The 17,500-nt window shown below is 43.0% G+C and overlaps 1 protein-coding gene across 3 annotated transcripts in view; it reads left to right on the top strand.

Annotated features, from left to right (window-relative positions):
• The window catches only part of LOC135217491 (C-type lectin domain family 17, member A-like), a 7,701-nt gene extending 1,015 nt beyond the window's left edge, over positions 1-6,686 (top strand). Inside the window, exons 2-5 of one of the 3 annotated variants that reach the window (XM_064253434.1) lie at positions 1,230-1,256; positions 2,025-2,174; positions 3,440-3,616; positions 5,357-6,686. In XM_064253434.1, coding sequence (XP_064109504.1) covers positions 1,230-1,256; positions 2,025-2,174; positions 3,440-3,616; positions 5,357-5,670 — 668 coding nt within the window. In that variant the 3' untranslated portion in view covers positions 5,671-6,686. The remainder of the gene's footprint in view (positions 1-1,229; positions 1,257-2,024; positions 2,175-3,439; positions 3,617-5,356) is intronic. The other 2 variants (XM_064253435.1, XM_064253436.1) reach the window with 2 other exon arrangements.
• The last annotated feature ends 10,814 nt before the right edge of the window (positions 6,687-17,500 follow it).

Genomic DNA, 17,500 nt, shown 5'->3' with positions numbered 1-17,500 from the left:
CTTCCAGAGAATATGGTGTTCATTAGACAGAAATTGCAGAAAAATTATAGAAAATGCAGAAAGGTCTGTTTTTAGAAAACATTGATAACTTAAAAGTTTTACAGATAAATTGATAAAATTTTCAATGAATTGTTGTATGGTGTCTCAGCACGTAAATTGGTCAGCTGACAGCTTCTTTAACTATATTCACGATAACATGTTTACCTTGAAGCCAATTGTTAATTTTTAGTTGTCTGTAGAAGAAAGCTACTGAGATGGATGGCTGTTTGTCTAACCGTCCGCACCTTTTCTGTCCGCCCTCAGTTATTAAAAACTACTGAGGTTAGAGGGCTGCAAATTGACATGTTGATCATCCACCCTCCAATCATCAAACATACCAAATTACAGCCCTCTAGCCTCAGTAGTTTTTCAAATTTTATCTAAGGTTAAAGTTAGCCATAATCCTGCATCTGTCAACGATATAGGATAGGCCACCGGTGCTTAAGGTTTTATAGGCCGCGGCTCACACAGCATTATACCGAGACCACCGAAAGATAGATCAATTTTCGGTGGCCTTGACTATACGCTGTACCGAAAACTCGACTACGCCGAAGAAACTTCGGCGCATTTTTGTTGATTAATGTTAAGGAATATTGCTCAGTGATTAATAATGGTTTAACTTTAACAGTTAACTTATATTTTTTGCTTTCACGTTTATGATCATTTATCTCTTCCTTTATATTGTAACTCTGATCGCAACTAGATTTGCATTTTCTGAAGGGTTGTGGAACTTCTGCCTCCAGGAGTTAATCTCTACGATTCTGGGAGGAATATCTAAATAAATAAATAAATAAATTGAGGCAGTCTCGATCTGTTCTGTTTTTACGCTGTCGAGCTAGCTAGCTGGCTCTCTCTTTCTCTCTGTCAAGCTAACTATTTAGCTTCAAGATATTCTGTCGCGTAAAATAACTGTAGAGAGAGAGAGAGAGAGAGAGAGAGAGAGAGAGAGAGAGCTACTAGTGTCTAAAGGAGTTTTATGTATATATGTATAAATGTGTGTGTGTTTAAATATATTATGTATATATAAATATATATACATATGCATATATATATATATATATATATATATATATATATATATGTATATACATATATATATATATATATATATATATATATATATGTATATATATATATATAGTCAAATTTCTTGACTACTGAAATGACTAATACTATCTTATTATTTACAGGTTCATTGACAGTGTTAGCGGATGCGAGTAAGTATAGCATACTTAAAGCTTTCGAAAGATATCATCTCTCTCTCTCTCTCTCTCTCTCTCTCTCTCTCTCTCTCTCTCTCTCTCTCTCTCTCTCTATTTGGAAGAGAGCATGAGTGTCTGCGGCAAATTTAGTTAAAATGTTGAGCAAACTCTCCGATATGGAAGTGAAATATAAATGAAGAATGGAAATGTAATGAAAGAAATTATGGTTGAAACTGCTGAGGTAAAGTATAATTTTCACAAGGAGGATTCAAGGAGAGGGAAATGTGGAGAGTACAATAGTGCTAAAAATGCTGGCATAGGAAAAAGTAAGGATAAGATTGTTTTGAGATGGTTTAGTCGCGTGGAAAGAATGGAAGATGAAAGTTTGGTGGAAAGTGTGTTTCATTCAGAGAGGGTAATCTAAGCCTTTAACAAAGTTAATTTTTTTTTTATTTATACACAACTTCCTCTCCGAGAATTATGTATAGGCGGTACCTCATTACCCTCCTCACTACGGCACCCGTAGGAAAAACAAGTTCTACAAAGTAGAGGGAACAAGCAGCCAGTGGAGAATGACAGGGATTTCTGGCGCTTATACCTTTCTATCCCATACCAATGCTTTTTTGTTGCCCAAAAATGAAAGAATCTGCATCTATGGCTGATACTTGACTCTCTACACACTCACTGATAGCTCAGAGATTTATAGTCTTATTATTCAAACTACGTTATCATTTGTAAAAAACTTTTATTCTTACAATCATTGAACGCTCTCTTCCTCTACAGCAAATGATACTACCACAGGTTCTGCTTCCTCAGTTAGCGAAACGTTCAGCTATCCAGACGCCACAACTGGAGTCACTACAGATTTTACATCGAGTACATATGCCGACCTGTCTACGGTCACTGATGCTAGCAGCTCAATAGCCCCTGTTGGTAAATGCTCTTCTGTTCCATTAGTTCTTCCTGGGAGGTGATTAAACTCACTTGAGGAACCTAAAAACTTGCGAGTGGGTCTGTGCTACAATTTCCTCTCTCCTCCTTGCTTCTCATTTGTGGCCCCCCTCATCTCTAGCCTAGGCAACTCCCCATTCCTTTCAAACAGGCTTAAAGTTTAGGGAGAGGGAGACTGGCGCTCTGAGCAGCGTTCCTGGCATATCAATTAAACTGCTTCATGATGTACAGTAAAACAATTTCAGGGATGGGACTACAACTTACTACCTTCCACAGCTTAAATGTGTCCTTATTTACTGGCTGTCAATGAAGGCACATGACTAGGCCATCAAAGGCTTTCTGTTTTGGCATTTTCAATGTATGTGATCTGGTCAAAGTTTCGTATGGGTCATTTGTGTTTTATTCTGCAAATGTATGTGGGTTTTTTTCGTGCATTTGGCCAATGTGAAGCTTTATGGACTATTGAGAGGCGATCCGAAGATTTTACTTACTTTCCTTTCGTCGTTTGGTGAAACATGAATGCTTTTGATTTCTTTTATATACAGTCTTGACACCAAAACTGGCATTGATGCCAAAGAATAAATCAAGTCCAACAAGAAAATTATTAATACTGAGGTAAGAGTATGAGTAAAGGCTTGAGGAAGGAGAGGACATTTTGCATTCCGTGCTTAAATTTTCTTTATAAACTAAACATGAGCGCAATATTGAAAATAAATGCTTATGAATTGGTTGTTTAGTTGTCTTCAAGATTATGAAATCTGTTTATATATATAACTATATATATATATATATATATATATATATATATATATTATATATAACTATATATATATATATATATATATAATATATATAACTATATATATATATATATATATATATAAAACTATATATATATAACTATATAATATATATATATATATATATATATATATATATATATATATATATATATATATATATATATGTTATATATATAACTATATATATATATATATATATATATATATATATATATATATATATATATATATAATATATATATATATTATATATATATATATATATACTAGTATATATATATATATATATATATATATATATATATATATATAGTTATATATTATATAACTATATATATATATATGTGTAGTATATATATATATACTTATATATATACATGTGTGTGTGTGTGTAATGGGCCTACGAAACTTACGTCTTCTTGGTTTATTCCCCTCTCAACGCAGCATGCTACTTGCCATTCGAGGACATCGGCGGGCGCTGTCTGTACGTGGACCCGCTAGAAAGCGGCAGCTACTACGAGATGCGACTCTTCTGCTCGAGGTTGGGCCAAGGGTCACAGCTGGCCATCCTGGACGACGCCGACACCTTGAAGGCCGTCATCGATTACATCAAGATTCAGGGTGAGAGAGAGAGAGAGAGAGAGAGAGAGAGAGAGAGAGAGAGAGAGAGAAACGTCCGCCTGGAATGTTTATGCTCCGTCAAGGCAATCATGACCTCGAGAGTTCAAGCGGAGATGCACTGCATTGAGGCCTTAAAGCTATTCCATTTGTATTTTGATCATTAATTAACTATAGTTGATATTTCTATATATCAATTTGATTTGTCTCTTTCTTTTCTGAAGCCTGGTCGCTTCTTTCTGTATTTCCTAATACCTTCTGCTACTTCTTTCTTATGAGCAATGCTCTTTGGAAGTTTAAATTTGAAGTCAATGGCCCAGGTGGTGCCCTTGTTCATATGAATAGGGGTTTATCTTCTAAATAACAATAGTTATGACTTCTCCTTGACATTTCCAAATATCAGGTTTGGACTTTCGAGGGAAGAGCTCTGCACAGAGATAGATGTTATTAATGAAATTTATTCTGAACCCTTCAGAACATGGTGTATCCTAGTTGCAGTAGATGAAATCATTTCAGAAAGTGGTAAACTTAAGGATCAGCTCCGCACGCAAATATTGTTTATTAATCATACAATTTTTTTACTGAGCAATATAATGAGAAATTTACCATATCTTATGTTGTTATATTAATCTCCGAAATGTTGCCACTTAACATGGCGTCTCGCGGAGCTTTTCTTAGTAAAAATCTAAATAAAAGACTGCAAATTTCTTACACTATTTCGGTAAAATGTTCAAGTTATCTCACCTATAATGCACCATACACGCCATTTTCTATATTGTTAGCTATCGGTTAATGGAAATGCATGGCAACCAGATTTTAACGAATAATAGAAAAAAACACCTTTAGAATTAAAGCAAAAATTATCTGTGAAACTATGAAGCAACAGAAATTTTTTTTAAATATATTTTTTTCTGTTACTTCATAGTTTCACAAATAATTTTTGCTTTAATTCTTATCATGGTTTTTTCTGTCATTCGTTAATAATAGCTAACAATATAGAAAACTGCGTGTATGGTGCAGTACAGGTGAGATAACTTGAACATTTGACCTAAATAGTGTAAGAAATTTGCTGTCTTTTATTAACGTTTTTACTAAGAAATCTCCGCGAGACGCCATGTTTAGTACCAGCCTTTCGGGGATTAACATAACAGCATAAATACGGCAAATTTCTCACATTTCGATAAATTTCTTGAGTTACTTCTCCTGTACTGCATCATATATATATATTATATATATATATATAGATATATATATATATGTATATATAGATATATATGAATAACTTGATCACGAAGTATATAAAACGTGATGCTATGTATAAATAAAGGTTTTCTGCCACGAAGGAAAAAAATGAAAAAGCGAGATAGCCAAGTACTTTCGGTCCGAACAGGACCGAAAGTACTTGGCTATCTCCCTTTTTCATTTTTTTCCTTCGTGGCAAAAAACCTTTATATATATATATATATATATATATATATATATATATATATATATATATATATATATATACATATATATATATATATATATATATATATATATATATATATGTTTGTATGTATGTATGTATGTATAACGTATGATCATTAGCAGATAGGAAGCTTACACTTAAAAGCATTACCATTGTTGCAGTACGTGTCCTTATTCAATATCAGGCAAAAAAAAAAAAAAAAACTCACTGCGAAACAAGAGAATGTCGCCCGAATCACCCGCCATTCCCCCATTCTCTCTCTCTCTCCCCAGGTCTGGACCACAGCCACTACTGGGTGGGGGCGTCTGACGAGGAGCACGAGAACATATGGGAGTGGGCTGACGGCAGCAGTGTCCGCATGGGCGCCCCCTTCTGGAAGTACGACTGCAACTCCTCAGGATTCCCGCTGCGACCTCAGGTGGATTACGACAGGAACTGCGCTGCTCTGGACAGCAACTATCACTTCCTCATGGCCGACTTCCCCTGTCTGGGAGACAAAGGTCTTGTGCCCTTCGCTCCGATCTGCCAGGGCGTTCTGAGGGCTGGCGAGGGGGAGGGGGAGGAGGAGAAGGAGTGGTTCCTGTAAAGTCTCCTGAAGAAGTTTCTCTCTCTCTCTCTCTCTCTCTCTGCAAATACTGTTTGGGTTTGCCTTCTTTGTGAGTTCCTGAAGTGGGTTTTTTTATCTGGTGGTCCCTATCTAATTTCTTAGGTCGTCGCTGGAATTCTAGCGTCTGCTGCAATTCTTGTGACTGCTGGAATTGTTGTCTATTCTGGAATTCTAGTGAAGCCTGGACTAGAGTATGCTGGATTTCTTGCGTCTGCTGGAATTCTTGTGACTACTGGAATTGTTGGGTGGGTCTGCTGGAATTCTAATGTTTGCTCGAATCGAGTGTCTACTGGAATTCTTGCAACTGCTAGAATTGTTGTGTATTTTGGAATTCTAGTGCCTCCTGGACTAGTGTCTGCTGAAATTCTTGTGCCTGCTAGAATTCTAGCGTCTGCTGGAATTCTTGTGTCTGCTGGAATTCTAGTGTCTACTGGAAAACTTGTGTCTGCTGAAATTCTAAAATCTGCTGGGATTCTAATGTCTGCTGGAATTTTAGTGTTTGCTGGAATTCTGGTGTCTGCTCGGATTGTACTAGTGCCTGGTCTTCCCTGGAAAGTATCCTGTAATTTTATTAAAAGTCTCTTTTTCATTAATCTCTGGATGTTTCTTTACCTCCAATGATCTTTTAAAGTAATCTGGATCATTTCTGATGAGGTAATCCTTAAGAGGGTCTTTCCCTACAGTAATCTATGGGTAATTTCTCCTTCAAATGAAATCCATAACAATTTCTGAGATTAACCTCCTCTATGGCTATGGCATTTCCTTCTTTCTTCTTCAAACTCTTCTTCTGTCTGTCCCACTTAAATTCTGGAAACTCGAGTCTGCTTTTCCAAAATCCAAAATTATATTCTTGCAGGAAGATGCCGATGTACAAACTTGATACAAGGCTAAGAATGGCATTCACTAATCGTCAGGATTTCCGTAAACCTCAAACAGCCAAAGAAATCAGCTCCTGTTTCGTCAGACAAATAAAGATGTTGATAAACAACAGGAAATATTTTTACTAAATCCTTCCTCTTCTAGTCGCGTTCAGGAGAGAGAGAGAGAGAGAGAGAGAGAGAGAGAGAGAGAGAGAGAGAGAGAGAGAGAGAGAGAGAGAGAGAGAGAGAATATGTTACCCAATAGTTCACTCTTACTTGCCGCCACAGTAATTCAACGTATCATTGTTATCTGAGATATTTTCTTTTTTTTTCTGTTACATACATATACAATAAATTTCTGACTAATATCAGGATAGAACCCCGGCCTCTCAAATGAACGGCCGAGGGCGCTACCAGTTGAATCGCAAAGGTCTAACAGAAGCAGAAACCTAAGTACTTCTGTACCTGAGGTTTTTCCTGGGCAGGGTGGCGCCTATTATAACATACCAGTAAGTCAGAAATGTAAATATATTTCTGTGAAACACTTGTTCATGTGCTGATTAGTGATTAGTTATGTACATACATACATTCTACATTCTATATTATTATGCAGGGCAAAATGGAGGACAGGTATGAATATCATTCCTTATTTGTTATAAAACAAGCCATGATCCGACCTCCAGCTTACTTGAGGCGCGTGCTAAAATCTACAGTCAAATAGCGTGTTGTTTCATCAACGAAAATTAAAATAAATCTGCTATATTTTATCAGAAATAAATGTTCTGCACTGATTAACATGCACATTATTTATTTTTTCTTCACATTTTCATTCTAATAAATAAATCATAAATATCCTATCCAAAAATTCCTGTCTTTAACTCAACGCGAAACGTCTTTTTCAGACCTTTATAGGCTTTTCCATTGGGCTTTCCAACCCCCAACAACAACAACAACAACAAAGTAGTTTGTAGGTTCACTCCCCGAGTAAGCGAAAATTGTACGTGCAAGATAAAGCGTTATCCCTTTTAAAACTACGCAGCGACAGCTTGCTGTTATTCAAGGTCACAGTAGACGGTGTCAAGTGCAGATTTTCCCAGCTTTTTTTATTTATTTATTTTTTTATATCAATATCTGTCGTGCTATAAGAGGCGACGACTGACTTACAAGGTATATATCGAAAGATTTATATATATATATATATATATATATATATATATATATATATATATATATATATATATATATATGTGTGTGTGTGTGTGTGTGTGTGTGTGTGTGTAGATATATATATATATATATATATATATATAATATATATATTATATATATATATATATATATATATATAATAGATTAATCACCTTAATAAACGGAATGATGTCTCATTGTTTTGCAGACCACAAAACTGTGTGACTGATAGTTTTATAGACCTATGGGGAGATATTTAGTTATTTGAGAAACTGGACGCAGCAGTCTAGTCTGATAATTTACCAAGCAGAGAGAGAGAGAGAGAGAGAAGAGAGAGAGAGAGAGAGAGAGAAGGGTGGGGGGCCTTCCCAGAGTTCGTAAAAAGCTTTTATAAATGCGTATACGAGCAGCCCAAATTCCATGAACAAAAAGCTCATTACATAAACCATAACTGCCACGGTCTGACTAATCACTTATCTAGGAACGCATAAATCAAACGATTGGATAATTATTCTCCAATCTCCATCCACCCCCTTCCCACACCCCGACATCAACCGGCCCCCATAGGCCAAATCCCTTCCCATCCCCATCACAAAGAGATATTATGCTCCAGACAACGTTTACAACCTTAGAGGATTTCACACTCCAGTCAATCTATGGCGGAAAAAAATAAAAACTCTACCATAATACTTTACCCGAACATTCAATTTGACAATCCCAGCTCTCAAACCTGTAACGGACGTTCGAGAGACGCATAAGTCTTAAATTCGACAACATAACGCTGGGATTATCAACCTTAAAGCTCGGGTAAAAGTCGACTGCCCGTGGTTTGACTCCTGGATCTCTAATCTCATCCCGTCGCTAAGGTCGGAAATCCTTCGAAAGTCGACGTCTCAAGCGGCGGTACGAGAAGGAATCATGGCTGGTGGACCTGTATGTATAATATAATGTCGTTCCTTGAGCAAGATATTCTTATCTCCTTTTCATCGGAGTTTAGAAGTCGCTTAGGGAGGCGTTAGCCTAGGAAACCATTATGCAACGGGATCGCTGGCGCTTGTTTGACACCTGTGTGTGAATGTGTTTCCTTTTTTTAAAAGAATCTTTCGAAAGTGGATCAGCTATCAGCAACTCTCGTTCAATTCAGTCAGCTCCGAGTGTCATGAACGACTTGACGAAAGTTGCTAGGCTGAAAGGATGCTGGTGGGTCACCGTGGGTGGGTGGGTACGTAATGCATGCATTTTAGTCATTTATTTTTTTTCTTCCGGTCTGGTCGAGACAAGGACAGTAGGTTAGCCGTCCCATACACTATATCCTTTAGAAAAAACCTGTCAGAGCAGTGAATATAATTCATTTTTATAGTTCGACAAAATAATGAATATATGTATAATTTCTTTGTAGCATTAATATCTTGCAATTTACACAATTTAGAAAAAAAATACAAATGAAACATGTCTCTCTACAAAAACGAAAAAAATAAAATTATGAATAATTACTTAATGTTATGAACAAATTATTACTAAATTGCATTAACACTGTAGTAAAAAAAAAAAAAAGTATACAGCTTAGAACGTAACTTCTTTCCATAATGTAAACTAAACAGATAACGAATTAACACGAAGATATGTGAGTTGATAGGCCCACTCATAAATATCTTTAAACACCCTGTCACAGTTGCACTAGATTTCTTGAGTTCCTTCTGTGCTAGTTCACAGGTTCTTGACAGTCGTTCCTTCAGGTCTATCACATACTGGTAAGTACTTTTCACATCAGGCATAGTTTCTTCCTTCGTCCGTAACTCTTTCAGCACAGTCATGGGTCCTCTGACTGTTCTACCATATAAAAGTTCAAAGGGTGAAAATCCAGTACTTTCTTGTGGGACTTCTCTATAAGCAAATAGCAATGCTGGCAAGTACCTGTCCCAGTCTTTTGGTCTTTCAGAACTCATTTTTCTCAACATTGTTTTTAAGGTTCCATTAAATCTTTCAACCAAACCATTACATGCAGGATGATAGGGTGTTGTTACTAACTGCTTAACAGACAAAAGTCTACCTACCTCCTTCATGATATTTGACGTGAATTGCGTACCCATGTCTGACAATATTTCCTTTGGGATCCCAACTCTACTGAAAATTTGTACCAACGCCTCTGCCACTTGCTCTGTCTCAATGCCTTTCAGTGGAACTGCTTCAGGATATCTGGTACTGTAATCTACCAATGTTAATATATATCTATGACCACTATCAGTTACTGGGATAATTGGACCTAACAGATCTACTGCCACTCGCTCAAAAGGTGTGTCAATCAATGGCATCTGATCAAGAGGAACCTTTGTTACCTTGCCCTTTGGAAATGTTTTCTGGCATACATCACAGGACTGACAGTATCTTGTCACCTCTCCTTGGAGTCCAGGCCAGTAAAAGCTGGTTAAAATACGATCTAAGGTTTTCTTAGCACCGAGGTGCCCTCCTCCAAAATACTGTCATGAGCAATGCTCATCACCTTTTGCCTTAAAGATTCTGGAACAATAAGTTGTTTGAACAATTTGTTATTGCTTACCTTAGGTGACTGGAATAGTCGATATAGCAAGCCTTTCTCTACAGTAAACCAGGTTACAATACCATCTCCCATTACTTTCCTCTTACCAGAGATTGCATAATTTCGGTACACTCCTAGTGTTTTATCTTCTGCCTGAAGTTCCTTCATTTTGTTAACTGAAACCTCTACATCCACCCCTCCTGCAACATTCAATGCTTTCATACCTTGCTTGTTTTTTATAGCCTGGCCTCTGGTTACAACAGATTGAAGAACCTCACTACCTTCCTTTTGGTTTTCTCTCTTACACCATTGTTCATCCGGATCCAAATGATTTCTGGCACCTTCCAGGTTTCCTATAATTAAATCATACACAGGTTCTTTCATACAAAGAGCATTTACTTTCCCTGTATAGAAAGGTGTGTCAATATCAATTGAGGCCTCTTCTACTGTACGCACTGTACCATCTATCAATACACATTTTTGAACATGACCTGTCAACTGATTATCTTTTACTAATTTACGTTTTACCACTACACCACTGCACCCTGTGTCTCTTAATACTGTAACAAAATTATCTCCAACATTTACCCATAGAAATAGGCATTTTGTCACATACCTTGCATGCTCCTCCTATTACTGGTAGAACATGTCCACATGCCAATCTCACCTGACCATCAGTCACACAACAGTCCATCAAATGCTCGGTCACTAAACATGCTGACCCAATCTGAGATTGCTCTTGCATGGATACATCCTGGTACACTTTGTTTCTCTGACCTGTTTTCTTATGCTGCTGCAAAAGACTACCACCATTAGTATTTACAGAATTTGACTTACACTGATCCAGCTGACTCTGTAAAAATGCTGCTTTGTATGGATTCCTTGGGTCTACTGGATGTTTACCTGTCTGCTTGGAAAGACAGTCTCGTGCTACATGTCCTGGTTTATTGCAATTGTAGCACTTTCTCTCACGTCTTCTCTGCAAAGGGTCTGTATACTGCATTTGCAATTGCCCATTGTGGCTGGCACCTCTGGAACTGTTTCCAATTAGAGAGAGTTTCTGAAAAGGCTGCGAGTCTTTAGTAAAAGAAGAGTAACCATGAGCTTCAATAAACTGATCAGCAAGATTAGACATTTCATCCACATTCTTGGGATGTCGTTCTTTGAGAAACATAGACAGAGGTTTACTACAACTGTTCATGAACTGCTCCCTCAAAAACAAATCCTTGAGACCTTCATAACTTCGCGTACCTCCAGACAAATTCAACCATTTTTCCACATAATTATCCAATCTAGCAAGAAATTGCGAGGGACTCTCACCTTGGTCTGGCTTACAGGAACGAAATTTCGAATGAAAACCCTCCTCAGTAAGCTGGAAACGCTTCAACAAAGCCTGCTTCAAACCATTATAATCCAAAGCCTCTGAAACCGGTAGGCGAGAATAAACCTCCAGAGCCTTACCTTGAAGAAGAGCACTAAGATTAATAGCCCACGAAGATGAATCCCATCTAGCATTGGACGCAAACCTCTCAAACCTCTGCAAATAAGAATCTATACAGTCTTTAGATTCATCAAATGAAGGTAGCTTAGGAAGCTTAGCCAGGGAATTAGAAAGCTCACTTGTAGTACTCGCAACCCCAACTCTCAACTCTCCTGCTTTCACTTTATGCAATTCTGTTTCCATTTTGATCTTTTCTAACTCAATTTCGCTTTCAATTTTTTTTGCTTCTCTCTCAGCGGCTCTCTCATCTCTCTCAAATTGTTCTCTCTCTTTCTTCTCCACAAAGTCTAGCAATACCTGCCCCTGCAACCCCAATCTTTCTCCTAATTCTACATACTCCATCATGAAAAATATATGTAAACCTAGAAAATGTGAACAACAAAATCTGGCAATATTACCTACAAAAGAATGCAAATACAAAAAGCATTAATTGTAAGCATCTTAAAATTATAAAGTCAACAATCTACAGCATCAATTACCATACTGGAAACCTTAGTATGTCAGCGGAATTAACAATGATTGCGAAATTGTTTCTTAAACATAAAATTGAAGTACAATGCACTGACAAAATACTTGACTAACGAAAGGCCATCCCACCGCTGCCACCAAATGTCACAGTTGCACTGAACTGTGTTGGGTTCTTTAACCAACCAACCTACTACTTAAAGAGGATGACCTTCGTTAGCAAGTGATAACACAAGTAAAATCATAACAATTTGTTTAACACTATGGTAATTAGGATCAATTTAACACAGAGGGTATGCAAATGACATAAACAGCTTTCATGCTACATCTAAGCAACACTGGCATATAGGTGCTGAATGACGAGCCCGTCTTGGCCCATCCACTAGAGCTGTGAGCTGTGATCCACTGCAGGTTACATAAGTGGTGCCACGGACCTACAGGAATCGTAGACAACTTGCACTCAGAAGCTCGAACTGTGGTGTGTGTACTGCACCCAAAATGGTCACTGGAACAAAATACAGCACTCGCATAATCAGTCCATTCGTAGTGTTGGGTCCTCGTACGTTGAGAGATATATTAAGAAAATACCACACAGGTAACAGCAACAGTACCACACAGGTAACAATACCACACAGGTAACAGCAACAGTACCACACAGGTAACAACCACACAGGTAACGGAGTTTTCCCAAGTTCACGAAGCATGGGAGCACCCAAAATCACGTAGCGTTGGACAGAGAAAGACCCCGACCACTCAGTTCCAGTGTCGAAGACGTCTCAAGAACCTGGCTGCCTAATAAACACTTAACGAGCCCAGTAACCACCGACACGCTAGTTACAAACTTGAAATGTATTCAGCGGTATAATTGGAACATTATACAGTAATTATAATATTAAATGTGACACACCCCCAAAACATCGAAAATCGAAATAGCATCACTGAGTAGTAATTTAAAATAAATATATATAATTAAACATGACTGTTACTGATACCTTTCCCATGATAAGAAATTAATAACAATAATAATTATAAAGCATATCTTTAAGAATCTTCTTCCAAATCAAATTCATGTTCTCTGATGTTCTGGAATAACTGTGCATGATTATTTATTCTGGAAAACATATAATTTACAGGAGTAAAATGAACACATGACCCTCCTGAACCTTTGATGCAACTTGCAGAGAGAAGAGTCCCATTAACTGTCCTGTTTTCAGTCTGTTTCTTTGTTTAGTTATAAAGAACTTAACTTTACTGAATCCTCGTTCGCATTCAGCATTAGAGTGTGGCAAGCAAAGAGCAGTTAGAGTAAATTGGCTAGGTCTGAAAAACTAGGCTCTTTTTTCCTCATGGTCGGGGGGCCCACACCATGTGACCTGACCCAGTCTCCTCCCCACTAGGGGCCCCACCCCAGGGGACCAAACCTGTGTCCTCCCCACAAGGGTCCTCAACCCTGGCGGCAATACCCAGTCTCCTCCCCGTAGAGGGCCCCACATCTGGCAACCCGACCTGGTCTCCTCACCCACTTGTCCCAGAACCTGTGATGGACTTCGTCCATCCATCCCGGCACCTGTGGCGGGCCTTGCACTACCATCCTGGCAACCGTGGCAGGCATTGCCCACCCGTCCGGGCGCTCGTGGTGGGTCTCGCCAGCCAGTCCCAGCACCTATGGCGGGCCTAAAAAGCTCACCCCGGCACCAGTGGCAGGGCTCTCCCAGCAGTTCCTACCTGTGGCGGGCCTCACCTGCTCGTCCCAGCACCCGTGAAAGGTCTCACCCGCCCACCAGGCAACGCCGGCCCATCCCGGCACCAGTGGCGGGCCTCATCCACACGTCCCAGAACCCGTATCGGGCCTCACCCAACCATCACGGCACCTGTGTTGGCCCACATCCCCTTCCAGGGATGTGTGGTGGGCTCGTGGCAGACTTCACCCGCTCATCCCAGCGGGACCTGTGGCGGCCCTCGCCCACCTGTCCCGGGACATGTGGCAGACCTTGCCCGGCCATCCCGAAACCCATGACAGGCCTCGCCCACCCGTCCCAGGACCCGCGGTGGGCCTGGCCCGCCTGTCCCAGGACCCGTGGCGGACATCACCCACCCGTCCCGGGACCCAAGGTGGGCCTAATCCACCCATCCTAAAACCTGTGGCGGATATCGCCCACCCGTCCCAGGACCCATGGCGGGACTCACCCACCCATCCCGGGACAGGACATCACCCATCCATCCCCTGACCCACGGCGGCCCGGCAAGCCCGTCCCGGGACACGAGGCACACATAGCCCACCCGTCCCGGGACACAGTGCAAACATCGCCCGCCATGTGTCCCAGGAACCACGGTGGGACTGGCCCACCCGTCCTGGGACCCTCGACAGGCCCGGCCAGCCACGTGTCCCGGGACCCGCGGTGGGATCACCCACCAAGTGTCGCAGGACCCTCGGCAGACATAGCCCGCCCGTCCCAGGACCAGCGACAGGCCTGATCAGCCTGTCCCAGGACACGAGGCAGACATAGCCTGCCCGTCCTGGGACACGCTGCAGACATCGCCCACCATGTGTCCCAGGACCCCGCGGCGGGCCTGTCCCGCCCGTCCTGGGACTCGCGGTGGGCCCAGCCACCCACATGTCCCGGGACCAGCAGCAGGATCGCCCACCAAGTGTCCCAGGACCCACGGCGACCCCGCCCCACCCGTGCCAGGACACGTGGCAGACATCACCCGCCATGTGTCCCAGGACCCGCAGCAGGCCCGGCACACCTGTCCCAGGACACGCGGTGCAAATCGCCCGCCACATGTCCCGGTACCCGCAGCGGGCCTGGCCCAGTACACGTAGAGGACATCACCCACCACATGTCCCGGGACCCACTGTGGGCCCAGCCCGCCCATCGAGGAACACGCAGTGGACATCGCCCGCCACGCGTCCCGGGACCCGCAGCGGGATCACCCACCACATGTCTCGGGAACCGCAGCGGGCCTGGCTTCCTTGTCCCAAGACCCGCGGGGGGGCCCGGCTCGGGACACGCGGCGGACATCGCCCACCACGTGTCCCAGAGGCCCCCAGTGGGATCGTCTAACACGTGTCCCGGGACCCGCAGCAGGCCTGGCCCGCCCGTCCCAGGACACTCAGCAGACATCGCCCGCCACATGTCCCGGGACCTGCGGCAGGATCACCTGTCACATGCAAGCCCGGCCCTCCCTTCAAGGGACACGTGGCAGGCATCGCCCACCCGTCGTGGGACCTGGGACAGGTGGGCCAGGCCCACCACAGGTCCCAGGATGGGTGGGTTGGGCCAGCCACAGGTCCCAGGATGGGCAGGCGATGTCCACCACGTGTCCTGGGACAGGCGGGCTGGGCCCACCGCAGGCCCCAGGATGGGCGGGCCAGGCCCGCTGTTGGGTCCCAGGACATGCGGTGGGCGATCCCACCATGGGTCCTGGGACACATGATGGGCAATGTCCACTGCGTGTCCAGGTCCAGGCCCACCGTGCCCGGGACACAAGGCAAACATCACCTGCCCGTCCCAGGACACGAGGCAGACATCGCCCGCTCGTCCTGGGACACATAGCAGACATCGCCCACCCATCCCAGGACACGATACGAACATCACCCGCCCGTTCCGGGACACAAAGCGGAAATCGCCTGTCCGTCCCGGGACCCACGGCTGGGCTGGCCCACCCATCCCTTGACACGAGGCGGACATCGCTCGCCTATCCCGGGACCCGCGGTGGGGCCGGCCAACCTGTCCCAGGACCGCAGCGGCCGCGTCCCGGGACATGTGGCGGACATCGCCCGCCAGTCCCGAGACCCACGGTGTGCCCAGCCCTCCCATCCCAGGACATGAGGTGGACATCGTCCGCCCGTCCCAGGACAAGCGGCAGGGCCGACCCGCCCATCCCAGGACACGTGGCAGACATCACCCGCCCGTACTGGGGCCTGCGGCGGACCCAGCCCACCCATCCCGGGACACGTAGCGGACAACACCCGCCTGTCCCGGGACCCGCGGCGGGCCCAGCCCACCTGTCCTGGGACATGTGGCGGACATCAACCACCCATCCCAGGACCAGCGGCGTGCCCAGCCTGCCCATCCCAGGACCAGCAGCAGGCCCATCCCAGGACATGTGGTGGACATTGCCTGCCCGTCCCAGTAAACTTGGCGGACCTTTCCGCCCGTCACGGGACCCGTGCCGGGCCTCGCCCGCCAGTCCCTGCAGAGAGCAACACCTATACTATTCATTAGAACCAGAATATGCCACTGAACACTCTCAATTCTCCTGGGTCTTCTCTGAATCGTCTGGTTCTTGTCCTGGTGCTCTGCGAATCCTACTGAATCTTCTGCTTTTTCTCCTGGTTCCTCCACTAATCCTACTCAATTCTCTCAATTCTCCAGGGGCTTTTCTGAAGCCTGGTTCTTCTCCCGGCACCTCCACAAATCCCTTTCTTTTCTTCACCGGTTTATAATCCTCACCTTTCCTTTCCCTTCCAGGAATCAATAAAACTAAGAAAACATTTTAACATATTTATTTCTTTTCTAGTTCAATTTCCTCCAAGGATTAACAAAGCAAACTTATTACAAAATAAACATCAAAGTTTCCATACAAAAAAATTTTCACATCTGATCCGTCTTAGTGAGGCCAGCGCAGTCTTCATAGCACCATTCCTGGAAGATGGACAGCTGCTTCTGCAGTTTCCAGTTGTCTTCCTCTAGGAGTCTTTATTTCTCATGGAGGTTCTTCAGGTCGCTCGCACACCAATTTTTCCTTCGCTCCTCGCAGCTCTCGAACCTCATCTTCCAGCTGGTCGTTCCGTTCGCCCTGAACACAGTCCTTTCTCTCCAGCTACTCCAGGCGACAATTTCCTTCCTCTAGAAGGCAATGCCAGCTCATTCCTCTTGAGTTTTGCCGCCTCAACTTAACACTGGAGTCCTCACTTTTCCTTCCAGAGGTCTTCCACTTCCCTCTGCAGGCACTGGAACCTCAACTCGAGGTCTTTCCTCTCGGATTCCCACTTTTCGGTCGCGTCTTTTTGTTCCTGGATGAGCCTCGCCATCCGCGCCTCTTATGCCATCTTTAGCTGCAGGTCTTTCTTCTTCTGTCGTAGGGGTTTCTCGAGTCTCTCAAGCAGGCAGTTTGCCTCTGCCAACTGTGCAATCACATCTATTATCCTCTCACATAGGCCATCGTTTCTCTGCCCGATTTCCTTTGCGATGTCCTTCAGCTGCTGATTTTCTTCTACCATCTTGAGGATCTGGTCTTCCAGCTGGTGTTTCT

Source organism: Macrobrachium nipponense, chromosome 7, assembly GCF_015104395.2.
Source record: "Macrobrachium nipponense isolate FS-2020 chromosome 7, ASM1510439v2, whole genome shotgun sequence".
In the NCBI taxonomy this organism is placed as follows: Eukaryota; Metazoa; Arthropoda; class Malacostraca; order Decapoda; family Palaemonidae; genus Macrobrachium; species Macrobrachium nipponense.
The sequence above is the reverse complement of the archived record's forward strand: the minus strand, read 5'-3'. Positions and strand labels throughout refer to the sequence as shown.